The sequence below is a fragment of the Salvelinus namaycush genome, unplaced genomic scaffold (assembly GCF_016432855.1).
Source record: "Salvelinus namaycush isolate Seneca unplaced genomic scaffold, SaNama_1.0 Scaffold794, whole genome shotgun sequence".
In the NCBI taxonomy this organism is placed as follows: domain Eukaryota; kingdom Metazoa; phylum Chordata; class Actinopteri; order Salmoniformes; family Salmonidae; genus Salvelinus; species Salvelinus namaycush.
In genome coordinates this window covers 74,836-98,406 of record NW_024061524.1, presented here as the reverse complement: position 1 = coordinate 98,406, position 23,571 = coordinate 74,836, and the positions used below count along the sequence as shown (strand labels likewise).

At 43.7% G+C, this 23,571-nt stretch overlaps 1 protein-coding gene across 1 annotated transcript; it reads right to left on the bottom strand.

The window, feature by feature from the left end:
• Nucleotides 1-139: 139 nt before the first annotated feature.
• Nucleotides 140-8,269, bottom strand: LOC120042867 (DISP complex protein LRCH3-like). Its single transcript, XM_038987650.1, has 6 exons — nt 7,843-8,269; nt 7,456-7,569; nt 6,224-6,324; nt 5,798-5,935; nt 5,392-5,469; nt 140-409 (listed from the first exon to the last, which is right to left on the bottom strand). The coding sequence occupies exons 3-6, from the start codon at nt 6,260-6,262 to the stop codon at nt 269-271; spliced, it is 396 nt and encodes a 131-aa protein (XP_038843578.1). The 5' UTR covers nt 6,263-6,324; nt 7,456-7,569; nt 7,843-8,269; the 3' UTR covers nt 140-268.
• Between the last annotated feature and the right edge of the window lie 15,302 nt (nt 8,270-23,571).

Here is a 23,571-nt window from a genome sequence, read left to right as displayed (position 1 = left end):
AAGTCGTAAGCAGTCTGTGTGAGGACACAAGAGGAAGAGACAGTCATCCCTTTCTTTGACGTACTCGTGCTCCCTCTTCTCTCTTCATTGGGGAAGACCTGTCTGGGAAGGCTGGGTGACCCTGTATGGTTGAGGGGGGGGGGGGGGGTCTAGGGTTGAGGGGAAGTGGGGGGTGGTCGAGAGGGAAAGCCATATAACGTACATTCGGAGAGCGAGAGGGTGGGTCCTGTATCTGTCCATCCATGAGTGAGTGTGGAACTCTGCTGCCCTACATGGCCAGAGGGTTAGTGGTGGTGGCAGGGGAGGTTGTGTATTTGGGCGGGGCCAGCTCCAGGAGCGCACGTACCGTCCCGGCCACCAGGGGGAGCCCTCTCTCCTCCAGGATGTGGAGGGGCAGGCACAGCTGGGTCTGAGGCCAGATGAAGAGCACACGCACACAGACAACAAAGGGAGGAGGGAAAACGGGAGAACAAAAAAGGGTATGTCAATGGATGGGTAAATAATAACAAACTACCAAAAGATAACAGAAATCAACACAAATGGAAAGACAAACTCAACATAAGATGGAAAAGGAGGTGAATGGGATCCAAACGGCATGACCTTTAGGAGAGCATGGAAGCGGAGCAGGGAGCAGGTGTGCAAACACAGGCACAGGGTTACAATAAGTAGGGACTTGTGAACTGAGACACCCACTGAACAACATATCCCACAGGAGCAAATATGGAGGGAGCAGGAGAGAGAGAGAACAAGCTGAACACAAGCAGAAGTAGCGAGGAGAGAAGACAGGCGGCAAAGAGGAAGGAAGTCACACCAAATATTTGGTTCATTTTATTGTGAAAGGAGGAGCTCTGGGAAAGAGTTGAAAGGTCAACAACAGAAGACACAGGAGAGATAGACACGTGGTTACACACACTGGAAGCAAACAGACCACTGACAGAGAGAACATACACACCGCTCTTCAGAGCCAGAGGAGACATTACTCCTTGTCATTCAGCATAGACCAACAACAAACTACACACACAGCCTGCGTCCCCCGAATGGCACCCTATTCCCTATTGAGTGCACTACTTCTAACCAGGGGGCACATAGGAATCTGATTAAAAGTAGTGCACTATAAAGAATAGGGTCCTATTTGGAACAAACCACAGATTCACTCTGTCTCACAAAATATGTGCTTTGTCTTCGTATAGAACGGTATAAGAGCACTCATTGCGATATACAGTGCCTTCAGAAAGTATTCACACCTCTTGACTTTTTCCACATTTTGTTGGAACACACACAATACCCCATAATGTTAAAGTGGAATTATGTTTTTAATTAAAAATTTAACGCTGAAATCAATAAGTTTTTGTGACAAAATGTGGAAAAAGTTAAGGGGTGTGAAAACTTTCGGAAGGCACTGTAGTCCTGCCATATCCTGGGGCTGATTGTTACCACAGCTTGTGCCTACATAGACTGGTCCCAGATCTGTTTGTGCCATCTTACCCGCACAAACGCATCTGGAACCAGGCTAGTGTTAAACACATTCATCACACACCAGAGACACAAAATGGGGGTAGAGTGAAGTTGCCCCTACACTGATCTTGGGTCAGTTTAGCATTTTACCTACTAAAGGTTAAAGACAAAGTGAAACATTGTAGTAAGTTAAAAGGGCTTTTGATAACCAAATGTGATAAAGAAGCAAGTTCAAACCCTTAAACCAGTACAAAAAAAAACATTAGAAAATTGCCTCATTGACTACTGCGTGCCGTGTGAACTTGAGTGGCTTCCAGACATGTCTATAAATTGTATTTGGGAGTATGGCTAGACAGTACACTGTCATTCTCTCAGCACATATCCAAGCTGCAGGCTAAGGTAAAATCTAGAGTTGTTTTTTTCTATTGTAATCGCTCCTCTTTCACCCCAGCAGCCAAACTAACCTTAATTCAGATCACCATCCTACCCATGCTACATTACAAAGACGTCATTTATAGATCAGCAGGTAAGGGTGCTCTCGAGTGGCTAGATGTGCTTTACCATTCGGCCATCAGATTTGCCACCAATGCTCCTTATAGGACACATCCTTGCACTCTATACTCCCATCTCAGTATACACAGTGCAAGACCCACTGGTTGATGCTTATTTATAAAACCCTCTTAGGCATCACTCCCCCTATCTGAGATGCCTACTGCAACACTCATCTTCCACATACTCCACCCGTTCTGCCAGTCCTATTCTGTTAAAGGTCCCCAAATTACACACATCCCTGGGCCGCTCGTCTTTTCAGTTCGCTGCAGCTAGCGACTGGAAACGAGCTGCAACAAACACTCAAACTGGACAGTTTTATCTCAATCTCAACATTCAAAGACTCAATCATGGACACTCTTACTGACACTTGTGGTTGCTTAACACGATCTATTGTTATCTACCATGTTTGTGCTGCTACCATGTGGCGATGTTGTCATGATGTGTTGCTACTATGTTGTGCTGTCATGTGTTTCTGTCATGTTGTGTAGTTGTCTCTTTCGTCGTCATGTGTGTTTTGTCCTACATTATAATTTTTTATCCCCCATTCTCACAGGAGGTATTTTGCCTCTTGGTAGGCAGTCATTGTAAATAAGAACTTGTTCTTAACTGACTTACATAGTTAAATAAAAAATGAACTTGTGCAAGTTGGGCTATCATAGCTAGGTAGTAAGACCAAAACCACTCCAAGCTCAGCTATCATTGATGGATATTTTGTTAGTTAGCTAGCGATGTTATCAGAACAGCTTGCGACAGTGCAGAATTTTACTATGGATACTGGCAGCATCGTGTGGTAAGTCTGACTACTAGCTGCAATTGATTTAATAGGAGTGGACATTTAACAACCTACATGTCTGTAGCTAACGTTAGCTTGCATTAACTGAATACTTGTTTTACTAGTCAGCTGTTTCTAGCCCAGCTAGCCTCGCTTAGGTTTGGCACATCTGAAGTCCCTCACTGCAAACCATATTGAATACTGTTTTATGCATAGTGTACACCATGTGCCTACAAAAGTGACTATTATTGTGGGCACTACCATGCGGTTTGGTAAGCTTTTTGCTCTTAGCTAGCTTGATGGCTAACTTCGGCTAACAGTACGATCGATGCCCGTCTAAACTACTGTAATGTTTAACACAGCTAGACCTTGCTCGCTGAATGAACACAGAAACATGTGCAATTGGGTTATTGACAGGACTATACAAGTTTATTCAATGCTAGCTAACTGCTTTGCTATTGTGGACGTCATGTATTTAGCTCCTTACTAATGTCGGGAAACAGTAGATCCGATGCCCCTGCCCATGTGAAAATTACAATTATATAGCCTACATCTGACTAAGCTCAAAACTTATGCAAGTGGATTTTTTGACAGGACAATACAGGCTTGTTAACATGATTGTTATTGTTTTATTGTTGTTCCATCTCATCTCTTTTCGTTTATTCACTTCTTGAACAAAAAGCCATGCGTACAGTTCGGTGCAGACGCTCTACCATTCCCAAGGCTTTTTCTTTCAATATGGCTGTGGCCACATCTTTCCAAGCTTGTGCTAGGTGCTCCAAAACCTATCATATGTTTTAAAAGCATTTTCATAACATCACGTTCAACAACGTTACCTAATGTCGACATGTAAAATGTAGGTTGATTTGAGCATTTCAGTTCCACTAAGGTTAGGATTGGGGAAGCAGATCCTAGATCTGTACCTAGGGGTAACATCACCCCGGAGCCACAAAATGAGCGTTAGGACAGAGGGGGGCTCGATCACAGACAGTCAAGGAGAAAAAGGTGCCTGTAGGATACTTGATTGTGCGTCAGCAAGGACTCAAAGGCTTACAAATTACCCTCGGCTACCTGCTCTCTTCTTGATTAGGCAAAAACGTCCGACTGACTTTGCAGCTAAGGCGAAGCCGTGTTCGAGTCAGGAAAGAAGAGAAGCGATAGGGCGTTGAATGGTCAGATTACTCGTGGTTGTTTCTTCTCAGAGGCAGTCGGGGAGGAGGAAGCACGTAGGCTACATATGACAAGCACTCCTACTTTGATGTTATCTGTGCAATGGAAGCGCTTTCGGGTGGGAAGGTTCCATCTAAAAAACACACGCACACACGTCGGCAGGCGGACAAACTTAAGGCACAGAAGGAGGTTCAGTAGGTAGGTACAGTAGCAAACAGCTCATTGACAACATAGCAACCTCCGGGTCTCGCTGTCTCTCTCAATGGGGGCAGTGCCAGTACATCACAGAAGGGTAACGAGGGAGCATTGAAGGTCCACCTCGCCACTCCTTGAGTGGAAGCAAGTAACCTTCCCCAACAAACAACTGGAACAACAAAAGATAAAACCTACTATATGGCTTTTGGCATATGGAGTTGTTCCCTTTTCAGTGGATGGCAAACCAGGCAGTGGCGAGCGCTCCTCTTTGTTATGGTAGAGTGGGACAGAGAGGTCCACTCTCATTCTTGCGTTTTTCCCTTGTCGAGTTCTGCTGCGTCTGAATGGATACCGCTGTGGTGATGGGAGTCGGCGCAATATGAAATGAGAAGCGCGTAGGAGTGCGAGTGGTGTGTGAGCGCGCATGTGTGTGTACGAGTGGTGGAGAGCCAGTTGGGTAAGGTGAGGAAGGGGTTGTGTGGTCCAGACAGACAGTTCAGAGGTGGGGCACCAGGTTGCAGTACAGGGCACACAGCACAGACATGGTGGACAGATAGAAGAGGGCGAAGCCTGCCAGCTGGGCCGGGGGAGAAGGCATTAGGAGGGGGGGAGGAGCCATGGAAAGCAGGACCCCCAGCGTCCCGTAAACACAGCCTCCCCGGCCATCCAGAACCTCCTCCACTGTGCACAGCCTCTCCTGTCCCATGGGAGATGAAGCAGGGGAGAGAATGGGCAGGCAAAGGATACAATTACATAGATAGGGGAGTTGTGTGTTTGGACGGACAGATGGAAGATGAGTTTGAGGGGGAAGTGTTACGGTTAAAAGGAAGAAGAGCGGAGGAGCAGAAAGAGAAAGTTACTGTTAGTAACAGGCAAGCGGCTCTCCAAGTCAAGTTTACAAAAGCTCTGCAGGTTGCCAGTTGAGTTAGCTGGAGTCAACTGATAAAAAGAGCAGGGACAGAGAACTAGGCTAAACGTTAGTGTTGATACAACAAGCAGCGTAGTAGAGGGAAGAAATCTTATGACAGAAGAGAAAAACCTGCACTGAAAGTAGCCTTTAGGTATTTAACTAAATTGGCGAGATCACCGTCTGCTGCTAGCAAATTAAAATCTGAAGAACAGTCCGTCAGTACAGGTTCTCTTGTATCACATGCTTTTTCTAACCCATCACAAACACACAGACGTTTTAGCATGAGGACTAGTGAGTTGTATACCAGTCCTTTATTCAACTAGTGTGAAGGTCTTACCTGTGGAACCCCGATCCTGCGACACGCCTCCAGAAAGTTCTCCACGTTCCGCCGACACTTGGCCATCGTCAGTTTGGGCTTGATGGACAGAGACAACGATAAGCACAACGACATCGGCTTGTCTCAAATGGCACCCTATTACCTGTATAGTGCACTACTTTTGACCAGGGCCTACGGTCACAGTAGTGCACTATGTAGGGAATAGGGTGCTATTTGGGACATATACAGTGTCTGATCATAACCCAAATGCAAATGTATGGCAAAGTAAAAAGGAGCATTGTTGTATTGATATGCTTGAAGTGTAGTGTTCCTGACTGACTAAATTCATCCTAAAACTGGCATCTCACTAATGCACGTATGGTATGCACGCACAGCACACGCATAAAGTGCACACACAAACACTCACCACAGCAGGGGAGGGCACATGGATGCTGGGTACGGATCGTGGCCGCACATGATTTGCCAGATGGCAGAGGACGACCCCGTCGGTCAGTGCTGCTCCCAGGTCGCTGGGCAAGGACACTTTCAGACGCGACTCTATGTTCTACAAAATAGAGCAGGACACAATTTCAGGGGGATTAGCACAAGTAGGGCCAGGAGTTTTTCCTGACTTTGTGATCTGACCTGGGCTCATAAAGCATCTTAGAGTAATAGTGATGTTCTAGGATCAGATCCCGTGTCCATCTAATTATGATCTGAAAGGAAAGACTGATTCTATTTCAGCACTTCTCTGAAATGCTTTATGTATATGGGCCAAGGAACCCAGTAGAAACTCCAGGCCCTAATGGCTTGGTCAAAAGGCGGGAGAATCTGTTTGTCGGGTGTTGTTCACCTTCCGCAGTTGCTCCACCAGAGCAGCCTCCTCTCCCATGGGGCCTTGAGGCTGGGTAGGGGTCACCTCTTCAGGCTCCGGCCTGGGGGCGGCACCATCACCTGGGGGGGAAGGCAGAACCAGACAGGCTCAAACATACACATACAAGATCAAAAGCTGGTGAAAGCAGAATGGGTGCTAATCATTTATTCTGAAGAGGGTGAAGTCCAGCTCTCTACAGATACAATGGCATGATCAGACGCCTGGCAAACAATGCAGAAGACAAACTACAGTAGATAGACGGAACTCTACAGCCGACAGACAGGCGGAACTCTAGAGAACTCTACAGCAGACAGGCGGAACTCTACAGCAGACAGGCGGAGCTCCACAGCAGACAGACTGGCGGAACTCTACAGCAGACAGACTGGCGGAACTCTACAGCAGACAGACTGGCGGAACTCTACAGCAGACAGACTGGCGGAACTCTACAGCAGACAGACTGGCGGAACTCTACAGCAGACAGACTGGCGGAACTCTACAGCAGACAGACTGGCGGAACTCTACAGCAGACAGACTGGCGGAACTCTACAGCAGACAGACTGGCGGAACTCTACAGCAGACAGACTGGCAGAACTCTACAGCAGACAGACTGGCGGAACTCTACAGCAGACAGACTGGCGGAACTCTACAGCAGACAGACTGGCGGAACTCTACAGCAGACAGACTGGCGGAACTCTACAGCAGACAGACAGGCGGAACTCTACAGCAGACAGACAGACGGAACTCTACAGCAACATACAGGCGGAACTCTACAGCAACAGACAGGCGGAACTCTACAGCAGACAGACAGACGGAACTCTACAGCAACAGACAGGCTGTGACCTATAGTCAGACAGCACTCAAAGTAACAGATGGGATCAGAAAACCAACAGAGCTGAACATCATACATCATACGTACAAGTCAAAAAGCCGACAATTTCCCCTCCCCCATTTAAAACATAGAAATCTGTCCATGTTGAAAATTATTCCCCACTGCCCCCCTTCTATTTTGATCAACTATCTACAGTGTTGCTCAGTGACTTTGCAGGATCCCATCCAGACATGTCTATCAGCCCAGACACAGTTACCAGAACAATGTCACATACGACACTCAATTGTGACATGCGCATTGCACGCTCAAGAGGTACCAACACTCTTCTGAAAGCTCCCAAGGCCATGCAGCAAGATCCAGAGGTTGTGATCCGGTGACATACCTCTCCTCTGCTCTTCCTTCTGGCTGAGGCGAAACAAGAAGCTGTCTGGCCGCTGGGCGGGCCCCTGGCAGGAGGGCGGGGCAACAGGGCCGGGGTAAGAAGGTGATTGGAGGGCTGCAAGCAGAACAGGATGTGAGCAGGTGGGAGAGCGGCAGAGTGAATAGTAAAATTATTTCAGATCCACAGGAACGTCTAGGGGGTAGTGGTCAATTTGGAATACATAAATTAGTAAGGAGAGAGAGGAGTGTGTTGGAAGCCGCTCAAGTTCACATCCATTTATAATCTGGTTTCCCTGGAAGCCAGTAGGACAAGCTGCACCGAGCAGTGTATGGCAGCCGTGATGTAACCGTAGAGGGAAATGGAGGAATAGTGTGACTGGTGTCTTACCTGTGGGAGACAGGGAGGAGGAGCGATCCTCGCCCTGCTGAGTGGCCAGTCGAGTCCGAGCGGAGAGCAAACAAAGAGAGGGAGAGAGAGAGAGTTCATGTAATTTGAGTCAAGACGAAAACACCATTCATGCATATACAGTTCCCTCAACAATACTCCGGTCTCACCCCTCCTTTGACACCAGAGATGTAATGGGGGAGGGTAAAGGCCTGTAAACATCACTCGACTGTTTGGTGTTTACAGACCTATCTTTTAGCGCAAAGATGGGCAACTGTTACATAAGAGAGGGTGGACTATGGGCATAGAGCAGGCTCTCTGGCTGCAGGTAGGTAGAGTGCTCCTTAGAGTTAGCTTAGAATAACAATAATATTCATGGATTGTAGAGGTTGACCGATTAATTAGGGGCAATTTCAAGTTTTCATAACAATCGGTAATCGGCATTTTTGGACGCCGATTGTGGCCGATTACATTGCACTCCACGAGGAGACTGCGTGGCAGGCTGACCACTTGTTACGCGAGTGCAGCAAGGAGCCTAGGTAAGTTGCTAGCTAGCATTAAACTTATCTTATAAAAAACAATCAATCTTAACATAATCACTAGTTATCTACACATGGTTGATGATATTACTAGCTTGTCCTGCGTTGCATATAATCAATGCGGTGCATGTTAATTTATCATCAAATCATAGCCTACTTCACCAAACGGGTGATGATTTAACAAGCGCATTAGCGAAAAAAGCACTGTCGTTGCACCAATGTGTACCTAAACATAAACATCAATGCCTTTCTTAAAATCAATACACAAGTATATATTTTTTTAAACCTGCATATTTAGTGAATATTGCCTGCTAACATGAATGTATTTTAACGAAGGAAATTGTGTCACTTCTCTTGCGTTCTGTGCAAGCAGAGTCAGGGTATATGCAGCAGTTTGGGCCGCCTGGCTCGTTGCGAACTGTGTGAAGACCATTTCTTCCTAACAAAGACCGTAATTAATTTGCCAGAAATGTACATAATTATGCAATGTAACAGCAATATTTAGACTTAGGGATGCCACCTGTTAGATAAAATATGGAACGGTTTCGTATTTCACTGAAAGAATAAACGTTTTGTTTTCAAAATGATAGTTTCCGGATTTTACCATATTAATGACCAAAGGCTCGTATTTCTGTGTTTATTATATTAAGTCTATGATTTGATATTTGATAGAGAAGTCTGACTGAGCGGTGGTAGGCAGCAGCACGCTCGTAAGCATTCATTCAAACAGCACTTTCCTGCGTTTGCCAGCAGCTCTTCACTGTGTTTCAAGCATTGTGCTGTTTATGACTTCAAGCCTATCAACTCCCGAGATTAGGCTGGCAATACTAAAGTACCTATTAGAACATCCAATAGTCAAAGGTATATGAAATACAAATGGTAGAGAGAGAAATAGTCCTATAATTACTACAACCTAAAACTTCTTAACTGGGAATATTGAAGACTCATGTTAAAAGGAACCACCAGCTTTCATATGTTCTCATGTTCTGAGTAAGGAATTTAAACTTGAGCTTTTTTACATGGCACATATTGCACTTTTACTTTCTTCTCCAACACCTTGTTTTTGCATTATTTAAACCAAATTGAACATGTTTCATTATTTGAGACTAAATAGATTTTATTTATGTATTATATTAAGTTAAAATAAAAGTGTTCATTCAGTATTGTTGTAATTGTCATTATTACAAATATATATATAAAAATCGTCCGATTAATCGGTATCGGATATTTTTGGTCCTCCAATAATCGGTAGATCTCTAACGGATTGAATTTATATACACCTATGCTCAAAGTGCTTTACATTGTACAGGGGAAACACCTCAGCTCACACCTGGGTGATGCCACGGCAGCCATTTTGCAAGGGAGAGCGCACCACACATGCGCTAGCCAAACCCTAACAATCACCTAACTGGCCCTGGGCCAGTGTTTAGCAACATGCTTTAACACCCAAAGTATAAGGAAATAAAGAGAAAGAGACGGCGAAGGGAGGTTGAAAAGAAGACGTACAAGTTCGCAGTACCTGCAGTAGACACGTGGGGACGATATCTATGGACATCCCAGACCCGGAAAGAGACTGGGGTGGGGGGGGACAAAAATATAAAAGGAGAGAGACAAGAGAGTAAAGCCAAAAGGTGGATTGAAGGATTTTTTAAAATAAAAATGTAACTCAAGAAAAATAAGATAAAAAGAGACTGTTAAATGCTGAGAAAGATAAAGAGAACATTGAGTACTATTCTGCTAATTGAGTAAGCACAGTGGAAACAGCATGCTGCACAGATAAGGGCAACAAAACAACAACTGTGTTTGTGGGTGTTTGATGGTACACTACATGACAAAATGATGTGGACACCTGATACAACAGCCTCCACTCTTCTGGTTAGGCTTTCCACTAGATGTTGGAACATTGCTACGGGGACTTCAGCCACAAGAGCATTAGTGAGGTCGGGCACTGACGTTAGGTGATTAGGCCTGGCTCGCAGTCGGCGTTCCACTTCATCCCAAAGGTGTTCGATGGTGTTGAGGTCAGGGCTCTATGCAGGCCAGTCAAGTTCTTCCACACCGATCGACAAACCATTTCAGTATGGACCTCACTTTGTGCATAGGGGCACTGTCATGCTAAAAAAGGAAAGGTCCTTCCCAAACTGTTGCCACAAAGTTGGAAGCACAGAATCTTCTGGAATGTCATTGTATGCTGTAGCGTTAAGATTTCCCTTCACTGGAACTAAAGGGCCTAGTCCGAACCATGAAAAACAGCCCCAGACCATTATTCCTCCTCCACCAAACTTTACAGTTGGCACTATGCATTGGGGCAGTCCTCCTGGCATCCACCAAATCCAGATACGTCACTCCAGAGAACGCGTTTCCACTGCTCCAGAGTTCAATGGCAGCGAGCTATACACCACTCCAGCCGACGCTTGGCATTGCGCATGATGATTTTAGGCTTGTTTGCCGCTGCTCGGACATGGAAACCCATTTCATGAAGATCCCAACTGAGAGTTATTGTGCTGACATTGCCTCCAGAGGCAATTTAGAACTTGGTAGTGAATGTTGCAACTGACAACAGATGATTTTTACACGCTATGCGCTTCAGCACTCAGCGGTCCCGTTCTGTGAGCTTGTGTGGCCTAACACTTCGCGGCTGAGCCATTGATGCTCCTAGACGTTTCCACTTCACAATAACAGCATTTACAGTTGACCGGGGCAGCTCTAGCAGGGCAGAAATTTGTCAAATGGACTTATTGGAAAGGTGGCATCCTATGACGGTGCCATGTTGAAAGTCACTGAGCTCTTCAGTGAGCTATTCTACTGCCAACGTTTGTCTATGGAGATTGCATGGCTGTTTGCTCAGTTGTATTCACCTGTCAGCAGCAGGTGTGGCTGAAATAGCCAGATCCACTAATTTGAAGGGGTGTACACATACTTTTATATACACTGCTCAAAAAAATAAAGGGAACACTTAAACAACACAATGTAACTCCAAGTCAATCACACTTCTGTGAAATCAAACTGTCCACTTAGGAAGCAACACTGATTGACAATAAATTCCACATGCTGTTGTGCAAATGGAATAGACAACAGGTGGAAATTATAGGCAATTAGCAAGACACCCCCAATAAAGGAGTGGTTCTGCAGGTGGTGACCACAGACCACTTCTCAGTTCCTATGCTTCCTGGCTGATGTTTTGGTCACTTTTGAATACTGGCGGTGCTTTCACTCTAGTGGTAGCATGAGACGGGAGTCTACAACCCACACAAGTGGCTCAGGTAGTGCAGCTCATCCAGGATGGCACATCAATGCGAGCTGTGGCAAGAAGGTTTGCTGTGTCTGTCAGCGTAGTGTCCAGAGCATGGAGGCGCTACCAGGAGACAGGCCAGTACATCAGGAGACGTGGAGGAGGCCAAAAAACATTTGTGAAAAACTGAACAGAGACACGACAACAGACTGAAAATCTGCCAAAGAGCTGGACTCGTGTTTGTGTGAGTGAGTTATACTACATTATGCCAAATGTAGACTTAATAACATAGAAATTTCGATTTTATAAAAGTGGCCTTTTGTAATTCTCACCTTCACTGTAAGAAAAATGGCGGAAAAGGAAGTTGGAATGGAATGCTGGGAAATTCACGTAGTCGGTTACGACAGAAACGCATAATCAAAACATGTATTTATTTGTATCTAACTATTCAGCTGTCACTTTATTGCATTCTCGTACGTTTCACACAACATAATAATCAAAGTAGATAAGAATTTGTCATTTTTTGAAAACAATAATCAAATGTTGTGCGTTACCAGGGTAACCGGGGTAAACTACCAAGTGTGCTGCTAGACTAGCTAAAAAAATGGAAAGTTTTGGGAGAGGTAGGGGAGTTTTCATGTTTAACCCTTCACTGCCAGTGGGTAGGGGGGCAGCTATTTCTCCAGTTACTTCCACACCTCTGGCCAGGCCAACTACGCAGGCAAGTGTGCACCTTTCACATGATTTAGAGCTACCTCAACTCAGTGCATTCGAGCCAGTTTCACCTAATCCTAGGACGGAGGATGTGTCTATGGATTTCCTGGCGGGCATTGTTAAGCAGATAGGTTACTCCATAGGTGAAAATATTGCCTCTTGTTTGGAATCAAAGGCTATGGGAGTAGGGGTGGGACAGAAGGTTGATTATGTTGGTGGTACCAAGGCTGGGGCCAGCTCTAGTCTAAATGTAGTGGTGAAAAATGATGTCAGGGAACCAGTGTGTTTCAGGGGGGATGGTTCAGAGGAATGCACAGTGCATGAGTGGGAGGAGACCATGTTAGTGTACATGCAGAAGAAGGGCTATGGTGGGCAGGAGAGGTCAGATGAAGTTTTGGGTAAGCTGACAGGGCGGGCACGTGACGTGGTAAGAGTAAGCCTACGCAGTAACCCAGTTGACTTAAGCCAGGGCCCTAGACCGGTTTTTGACATTCTGAAGCATCACTTTAGCGACACAATCAACTCTGACATGCCCCTAGCTGATGTTTATTCTACGTTGCCAGTGGAAGGTGAGACTCCATTTGATTACTGGATCAGACTGAACAGAGCCATAGAGGTGGCAGAAGACTGTTTGAAGAGGCAGAACAAGGAGCTAGACAATCCATCACGTGTTCTGACTGTCATGTTCATCAAGCACTGTCCGAACCCAGAGCTGTCATTGATATTCATGTGCAAACCATTGCATGAGTGGACGGCTGCGGAGGTCCATGGCAGGCTGGAGGAGTACCAGAGGAAGTGTAAGGCTCCAAGTCCCTTGCGGCTGGCCCCACTGGTCACCACACTGACGCAGGAAGTAAGTAGGCCAGTGTCGGCTGTTGCAAACTACCCGGACCCCTTGCAGCAGCCCACAAATGGCTCATCCGAGGCATTGGATCGTGTGATGGGCATGCTTGAACGGGTCTTGGAGCAGAGGCCTCAGCAACCTGTAGGCGGCTATAATAACCGTTTCCAGAGGAGGCCCAGAAGGGAGAACCCGCCTTTGCAATGCAAAGTGTGTGGGGATGCGAATCACAGCACAATGGATCATTGTTATTCTAACCACCTATGCTTCCTCTGTTATGCAGCTGGGCACACACGTCGGGAATGTAACTCCCGTCGCTCCATCAAACAGCAACACGACACAGCGGCAGGAAAACTAGCTGGCCCGCACTGGGTGGGGGGAAGTGCTGGGCCTTGTGAGGTGCCCCAATTCGATAGTGTTGTAGATTTAGAGTCAATATATTCAAGTGTTTGTGATGAAGTCAAGTCGAACGAAAAAGTCATTATGCAAAATACACAGAGAGTGCTCCACAACGATGAACTCTTCTATACTAGTGTGTTACTGGGGGATGCTATAGAGGTGAGCGCTATGATTGACAGCGGTTCTATGGCATGCACATTGAGCTCTACAGTGGTGCCACGCCTTGAGAAAGCAGGTGTGCTCAAGAGTGGCTCCCTCAGTCCGACTGAAGTGGTGTTGGTTGGCTGCGGGGGGTTGAAGACCAAGCCTGTAGGTGTGTGTGAATTGAATCTGTCTGTGTATGGCAGCAGTGTCTCTGTCCCTGTTCTAGTAGTGGATGGCCAACGTGATGAGCTCATCCTAGGCAGCAACGTGATAAAACACCTCATCAGGGAGCTGAAGACGACCGGTGACTTCTGGGAGAAGATGTCATCATCTGAACACAATGGAGATGACAAACTGTTCCGTCTGCTGGCTAATGTAGAGAGATGGAAAGGGACAGAAGTGCCGGAAAGAGTGGGCACGGTAAGGCTGAAGCGGGCGGTCACATTGGAGCCCATGCAGGAACATTTAGTCTGGGGCCGGTTGTGTACGCCTCAAAATGTATCTGCGGGCAGTGCTGTCGTTATTGAGCCTACGAGGGCACGCTCAAGACCGAAAAACATTCTAGTGGGGAGAACAGTAGCGACATTGTGGAGCGATGGCTGGGTCCCTGTCAAAGTTATCAATCCCTCACCAAAGCCAGTAACAGTGAGACGCAATGCCAAGATAGCGGATGTTTTTCCTTGCATGGCATTAGAGGACTTTGACACTGACTACATAGATGGGCCCACTGTCGAACCGGTCCCCCTGGTGCAGCAGGTACACAAAATGGATGCCAATCAAGACTTTGACAATGGTAGTGGAGATAGCTTGACCGTTGACAGTGCCGTAAAACCACACAGTGACAAGTGAGGTGTTTTTTTTATTTTTTTTATGGGGGGGTGGATCAGCTAAATATTGCGGAAAGAATGTTGCTTCCAATGTAATTGTCTGCATCATTTCCAATCCCCCATATTTTTTTGGGTAAATATATATATCCATTCACGTATGCATACATATACACATATATACATACACATACCTACATAGACATACATACTTTTTTTTAAAGATTATACCTTTATTATTATTCCCCGCAAACCCTACCACCGATCCCCCAATTGGAGTAAACTGATAAACATTTCTGTTTTTACCTTCAATTTATACATCTTATACACATTTTACAGACACAGTCTACTTTATAATAGTTCTCTCTTGTTTGTTCTTAGTCCTTCCTCTATTTCTGTTGTCCATCCAGTTTGATTTCCACTTGTAACTGTGCTATTTCACAATAGCTCCGCACCTATACACATTTCACAGATCCCGTATGCCCTACATTGTTTATCTTGTTATTAGTCCCACCCTTCAGCTCCACTCAACCTTTCCCATCTATCTTCCAACATCATCCATTTCTGATTTTTATTTGCCATATATTTTTCAACTGTGCTGTGATGCTTCACAAAAGATTTGAATCTTCCTATTCTCATAGCTTCCACAGATTGTAAATTAAAAATAAACATTTTTGCTAAAATAATTATTATATTATTGATTGATTGACTATGGCTTTTCAAATCCCCCAGTATTGCTATCTGTAGCGTTAGTTCTACGCAAATGTTGCAATTCTTCAACCATTCCTGGACCTGTGACCAAAAACGAGCTACATGCGGACAATACCAAAATAAATGGTCTAATGACTCTGCCTCCTCACAGCAGAATCTACAGAGCTGGGAAGATTGTATCCCCCATATATATAACATTCTATTAGTTGCAAGAATTTTGTACAATAATTTAAATTGAAAAATTCGAAGTTTTGAATCCGGCGTTGTTTTGCGTATCAATTCATACACCATGTGCCATGGAATGGGTACATCGAAAATCTCTTCCCAACTATTTTGCAATTTATATGGCACAGCTGTAAGTTTTTTGGTCCTTAAATGAAATTGGTATATGTTTTTATTTATCACACTTTTCTTTAACCATTTATGTTCTTTAATATAAGGCCGACATACAAGTTCCTTACTTTTATCCCCTTCCACCTGCCTCTTCCATTTTTGTGGTAATGCTGCAATTAATTGGTTGTAATTTTGGGTAGAGCAGACATTTCCATATGTCTGCGTTAGCTGCATGTGTGACATTACTCCACCAGTCCTTTTTATGATATCATTCACAAAAATTATACCTTTTTTAAACATTTCTTCGATAAATACAGTTTTTTTATCAATTACTATATTTGAATTTAACCACAAGATTTGTTGTACTATTTGTTCCGTCCTTTCAGGTGGATTAAACTGAAATTGCAACCAACTTTCTAAGGCTTGTTTAAAAAAATAAAGATATTTTGGAGATGATTTCCTTTTCAAGCAACCGAAAGTGAGCAGGTGTAATCTGAATAAAGGGAAAAAGGCCCTTCTTGAACATAGGATGAGACATTCGTACCAATCTACTAGAGAACCAGTTTGGATTTAAGTATAACTTTTGTATGACTGATGCCTTTAGTGAGAGGTCTAATGCTTTAATATTTAATAATTTCTGCCCTCCGAATTCATATTCGTTATATAAATAGGCCCTTTTAATTTTATCTGGCTTGCCGTTCCAAATAAAATTGAATATTTTTTGTTCATATAATTTAAAAAGCAGGTCACTAGGTGTAGGCAAAACCATAAGCAAATAGGTAAACTGTGATATGATTAAAGAGTTAATCAGGGTGATTTTCCCACAAATAGACAGGTATTTTCCTTTCCATGGTAGCAAGATCTTATCTATTTTTGCTAACTTTCTATAAAAATTTATTGGAGTGAGATCATTTCTTTCTTTTGGGATTTGTATACCGAGTATGTCCACATCTCCGTCAGACCATTTAATTGGTAAACTACATGGCAATGTAAAATGTGTATTTTTTAGTGATCCAATACGTAATATGGTACATTTATCATAATTTGGTTTTAATCCAGAGAGGATAGCAAATGTATCTAGATCCTCTAAGAGGCTGTGGAGAGATTCTAGTTGTGGTTTTAAAAGAAAACATGAATCATCAGCGTACAATGACACCTTAGTTTTTAGGCCCTGGATTTCTAATCCCTTAATATTAATGTTTGATCTAATTTTAACAGCTAACATTTCGATGGCAATAATAAATAGATATGCCGATAGTGGGCAACCTTGTTTTACTCCTCTAGATAGTTTAAAACTTTCTGAGATGTAGCCATTATTTACTATTTTACACCTAGGGTTACTATACATAATTTTTACCCATTTTATAAGAGATTCCCCAAAATTGAAATATTCTAGGCATTTATATATAAACTCCAGTCGTACTTTATCAAAAGCCTTTTCAAAATCAGCTATGAAAACCAGGCCTGGTGTCCCCGATATTTCATAGTGTTCTATTGTTTCCAGTACTTGCCTTATATTATCTCCAATGTATCGTCCATGTAAAAAACCTGTCTGATTAGGATGAATAATATCTGACAAAACTTTTTTTATTCTATGCGCCAAGCATTTTGCTAGGATTTTTGCATCACAACACTGAAGTGTAAGAGGTCTCCAATTTTTTAAATGGACTGGATCTTTATATATACCACTTGGGTCCTGTTTCAGTAATAATGATATCACACCTTCTTGTTGCGTGTCTGATAATCTATCATTTATATAGGAGTGGTTAAAACAAGCTAATAATGGTCCTTTGAGTATATCAAAAAAATGTTTGTATACTTCCACTGGTATGCCATCCAGTCCTGGAGTTTTCCCATCCTTAAAGGCCCCAATTGCATCAAGTAGTTCCTCCTCTGTAATTAGGCCTTCACATGAGTCTTTCTGTACAGATGTTAATTTTACATTATTATTAGGGAAAAAATCCATACAATTAGTTTCAGTTAGTGGAGATGGAGGAGCCTGAAACGAAAACATATTCTTAAAGTACTTTACTTCCTCTTTCAAAATATCATTTGATGAATCATGCGTGACTCCATCATTTGTAACAAGTTTTAATACGTTTTTTTTGGTAGCATTTCTATATTGAAGATTGAAAAAGAATTTGGTGCATTTTTCCCCATATTCCATCCAGTTCGCTTTATTTTTATAATATATTACACTGGATCTTTCTTGAATAAGTTCCTCCATTTCTTTTTGTTTTTCCTCTAACTTATTCTGTGCCTCTATGGTACCGTTTTTATTGTTATCTAACTGTACTGTTAGTCCTTCAATTTCCTTTGTTAATATGGACTCTTTTGATCGAAATTGCTTTTGTTTTATAGATGAGTACTGAATTGCATGGCCTCTAAAGGCACACTTAAAAGTGTCCCATACAATATGGGGATCTGCTGTACCTATGTTATGTCTAAAAAAGTCAGTTATAAATTCTTCTGTCCTAGTTCTAAACAATTTATCATCTAGTAGGCTTTGATTAAATTTCCAATATCCTCTCCCACGTGGAAATTCTGTAAGAGTAATATATATGCCAATTATGTGATGGTCCGACCGCATTCTGTCCCCTATCAAACACTTTTTAACTTTTGGTGCCAGAGAGAATGATATAAGAAAGTAGTCAAGGCGACTAGCTTGATTAAGCCTCCGCCATGTATATCTCACTAGGTCAGGGTATTTAAGTCTCCATATATCCACTAATTCCAATATATCCATGACATTCCTGATTTCCTTAAGTGCCTGAGGGTGATAGTTTGTAGTGTGATTTCCTTTCCGGTCCATAGAGGTATTTAAGACCGTATTAAAATCTCCCACTATAATAATAGAGTCTAGTGTTGCTTGTAGAGTTGATACATTCTTATATATATTGTCAAAGAAGCTTGGATCATCATTATTCGGACCGTATAGGTTAATAAGCCATATATGTTTATTGTCCAATAACATATTTAAAATAATCCATCTACCTTGAGGATCTGTTTGGACAAGTTGCACATTTGGATCAAAGTTATTATTAATTAAAACCATCACCCCTTTTGAATTTCTTTGCCCATGGGAGAAATATATTTCGCCCCCCCAGTTCTTTTTCCACAAAACTTCATCTAAAACTGTCGAATGGGTTTCCTGTAAACAGTAGATATTATAATCCTTCTCTTTTAGCCAGGTAAATACTGATCGTCTTTTCTTATTATCTGCTAAGCCATTACAATTGTAACTGGCTATACTTATTTCACCACTTACCATAATGAGACACACCTTTCAATTATTTTTATCAAAATATATGTTTGTAAACGTCCTATTAAAAAGTAACATAATGATTGAGTGTCTATATAGTTGTACCATGACATTTGCATCTCCACTAAGCAAACCTCCAATTGGTCCCCACTATTCCACCCGCCAAAAGCCCCTATCTCGAGTTGGGTTGTCATCCCAATGCCCGGCAGACCACCCCCGACCCCCCGCATCGCACAGCTCCGGACCGACTGGGATCCATCCTTCGAAAAGTGCACACAGCGCCATCCACCGAACCGAAGCAGATCCATTGCCAAATGCATTTCCATCGCCCTCACCTCGATTTTTATTATATATTGCTGTGGATCATCCTCTATTGTCCCTAACATCTTTTACTTCTTCCTTTGCAACAGTTGTGGGATACACACATACACCCACACACATTCAGCCCTTACCCCCACACAACCATAAGCTCACCCTCTCAACAATTGCACCATCCCAGAGCCCAACTCAAGATGGGTCATGATTTACAAATGTACTTGCAGTTGCAGCTGCATGAGAAGGCCTGCAAGACCGCGCAAAAAATGAGCATAAATGTAAAGATTTATTTACCATTGTCACATCCTAGATGATGGAGGTCAAATGTACACCTTCTTCCTGAAACACCCACAATACGGTCATCCATTTTGACCATGTTCCCAAGCATCTCCATGCAGTCCGACTTGATTTCGTGCCACCAGGGCCACAATAATATACCCCCTCTCTGAATGTCCGAGTGTGACCCCCTCCCCATGGGTTACTGCAGCTAGTGTTGCCAGCACTGCCACTGCCTGGGTGGGGGCACCCCACCGGAATCCCCACAGGCTAGGTACAAGGTCGTCAAGGTTCTCATTAGCAGCTTTGAGAATTTCCTTGTTTGTTATGCTCTCCCTTTAGGGGGCTTTGGCTTTGCAGGACCAACCCTGCCAAGCAGGCTCAGAATCTTGAGGGGGCAGTGCTGCTCTTGGTCCCTGACCTCATTTTGGCTGCATACAGACCGCTTACAGCATGCACATAAAACAGTTAGGGACTTCTCCTTAGTATCTGGGCCATTCATGTGGGTGTCTAGGGTATAGGGCCATGGACCGTACCATTAAAATAGGATAATAAATAATTAGATATAATTTATTTTAAAAATGTAGTTCCCCATGATAGGACAATAAATAAATAAGACGTATAATTCATTATAAAAGTATATCCATCATCTGAACAACATTGAAAGCCCTCTCATACCCGGCCCACAGCAATACACTGGCTCTGGGATATGCAACTATTTCATTACTCACTCACTCAACTTTCCAAACCAAACAAATAAAAATAAACACACACCACACCATCCACACATACTGTGCCTTCTGTTTACTTAGTTTTTATCTTCACTATGTAGAAATAGTGCTTGTGTTCAATTAGTTATATGTGAAGATTTATAGAAAAGCTATATTTTGTATTGTATTGTTACAATCAATAACCGGGCTTGAATTGTGTTTATTTTCCTCATCTATGAGAACTTTGTAATTTTTAAAATAACCATGGAGTAATCTTTGTGTCTCTGAACAACTGGTTATCAATATATAGTTTATCAACGACGAGAGCTACTCGTTTCGCTTTTAATCTATTTTCTTTGAAAATTGGATACAGAACTTTGCGCCGTTCTGCAATTTCTTTCGGAAACTGATCATTCATGCCAATTTTGGTCCCAGCAAGTCTTTTACCCAGGCTTTTAACCATTATTTTATCTTTAAATGAAGCAAATTTGGCAACGATTGGGCGTTCGTACCTCTGCCCTCTCTGTCCGAGGCGGTGTACACGTTCAAGTTGGATCTTATCGATAACTTCGAGTGGAATCTGCAGCGCTGCAAAAAGGAACTCTCTAACTACAGATTCAGGAACCTCTCCTTCTTTCTCTTGGATACCTGTAAGTACCAAATTCTCTCTCATGGATCTAGTTTGTATGTCCAGTAAGGATTCCTTCAGAACGGTGTTCTCCTTTTTAATTTCATTCATTTCGGTTTCAATCTTATTGACTGTCCCTTTTAGCGCGTGTGTTTCCTTCTCCAATGCCGCAGCTTTTTCATCACTCATCTCTAGGCTTGCCTTCAACTCTTTTATATCTTTACTAACTAATTCAAGTATACCCAGTTTGTCATTTATTGATTTTAACAGATCGGTTTCGACCTTTACCATTGCCGGTGGTGAGAATATTAGATCATCAGTGTCGGTTGAGGAGTCACGTTTTCGTTTTTGAATCGGTTCCCCTGTCTTACTCTCCGTCATGTTTGGGTGTTGCTTGTTTTCGTAATATTTGTCGATAAATGTCTCTAGTCTTAGGATTTGTTTTGTGTTATTATCCAGATTGAAGGTTATCACCCACCAGATTATTTAGTGCTAATATTTTTGTCTAATTTAGCAGATATTTCGAATATTATGTTTTATCTTGAGGTGCTCTACATAACTTCGTTCAGTCCGCCATTACCTTTACGTTACCTTTACGTCCGCCGTCTACCCATGCAGGAACATTTAGTCTGGGGCCGGTTGTGTACGCCTCAAAATGTATCTGCGGGCAGTGCTGTCGTTATTGAGCCTACGAGGGCACGCTCAAGACCGAAAAACATTCTAGTGGGGAGAACAGTAGCGACATTGTGGAGCGATGGCTGGGTCCCTGTCAAAGTTATCAATCCCTCACCAAAGCCAGTAACAGTGAGACGCAATGCCAAGATAGCGGATGTTTTTCCTTGCATGGCATTAGAGGACTTTGACACTGACTACATAGATGGGCCCACTGTCGAACCGGTCCCCCTGGTGCAGCAGGTACACAAAATGGATGCCAATCAAGACTTTGACAATGGTAGTGGAGATAGCTTGACCGTTGACAGTGCCGTAAAACCACACAGAGTGACAAGTGAGGTGTTGCACGAGTTAGGTCTAGGTGACATTGACATTGAGTCCACTCAGTTGTCGCAACAGTGTAAGGCCCGGCTAGTTCAGCTAATAGCCCGCTACGAGTGTATCTTCTCCCGGAACAAACTAGATTGCGGGAAGGCTACTGGATATGTCCATCGCATCAGACTCAGTGACACTAAGCCTTTTAGGCTACCTTACCGTAGGCTCTCCCCTAACCATTATGACAGGCTCAGGCAGGCCTTGGATGAGATGGAAGAGCGAGAGATAATCAGGAAATCCAGCAGTGAGTATGCCTCCCCGCTCGTGCTGGTCTGGAAGAAGTCTGGCGATCTGAGACTGTGTACAGACTTCCGATGGCTCAATGCTCGCACCGTAAAGGATGCTCACCCTCTACCTCACCAAGCTGATTGCTTTGGCGGCCCTGGGTGGCAATGCCTTCTTCTCTACAATGGATTTGACCTCAGGCTACTACAATGTGGAGGTGCATGAAGACGACAAGAAGTTTACAGCCTTCACTTCTCCTTTTGGGTTATATGAATATAACCGTCTTCCACAAGGACTGTGCAACAGCCCAGCTACATTCATGAGGATGATGTTGAGCATTTTTGGGGATCAAAATTTTTCTAGCCTTCTATGCTACCTGGACGATGTGCTGGTTTTTGCCCCGACTGAAGAACTTGGATTGCAACGCTTGGAGTCAGTTTTTGGGCGTCTCAAGGCCCATAATCTGAAATTGGCTCCAAAGAAATGCCATTTCATGAAGAGGTCAGTGCGGTTCTTGGGGCATGTCATCAGTGAAGGAGGTGTGGCCACAGACCCGGAAAAAGTGAAGGCTATTGCAGGGATGACAGAGAAGGATCTCATGGAGGATAACACGGACGTGCCCTCCCAGGGGAAGATTCGGTCCTTTCTCGGAATGATAGTCTATTACCAGCAGTTCATTGAGGGGTGCTCCACCATCGCTAAGCCGCTGCATGGGCTGACAACTGGGACGAAGGCACCACGCCATGGGAAAGGAAAGAGGAAAAGAAGAATACATAGGAAACTCACAGCAGCAGACTGGACTGGTGAGTGCAAGCAGGCCTTTAGTCAGTTGAGAGAGATTAAAGTAGATGTCACGTGTCAAAATATTGATTGATGACCCTAAGTCCAGCTGTCAAAAAAATGATTGATGACCCTATGTTCTGCTGACGTGTGCAAGCCCAGGGTTTCCTGTCCTGACCCCCCTTTTGGTTTGAGGGGGGGCGTGGTTTATGACCCTATGAATGGGGCTCCTGTTAGAGTGTGTAAAAGCTTTTTATGCTGTTTTTGAATTTGTCATGCTGTTTGATGTCATGTGTCCTGTTGGGGGCTGGGGTGGGTGGGGGTGTGTGTGTGTGCTGAACATTTCAAAGAGTAAGGCCTATTTTATAGCTTATAGCCCTCCGGGGTTGTTGTCTAGGAAACACTAATGTCAGGGGCACAGCCTTATAAAGCCCCGGAACAATCCCTGTTTAAGCCTGTACAAGATCTTAAGAATAACCATGGAATTTGGGATCGGTGACAAAGCAGTGATGACTGTAACAACTGAAGCAGGCCCTAGGGTTGTCCATAGAGCACGGGCAAAGTATCAACCCGCAATATATGATGCTCCAAAAAAACGTTTTTTAAATGTGTATAGAACCCAAATACCGCCAGCAAATGCGCTGAAAGATCAAGTGTTGATGTCTAATGGCCAGCTGTGGGGGTATCGGTTTGATTACCTGGCCTGTAGAGTGACCCTCTATACGGTAGCTGAAGGAGAAGAATATACAGAC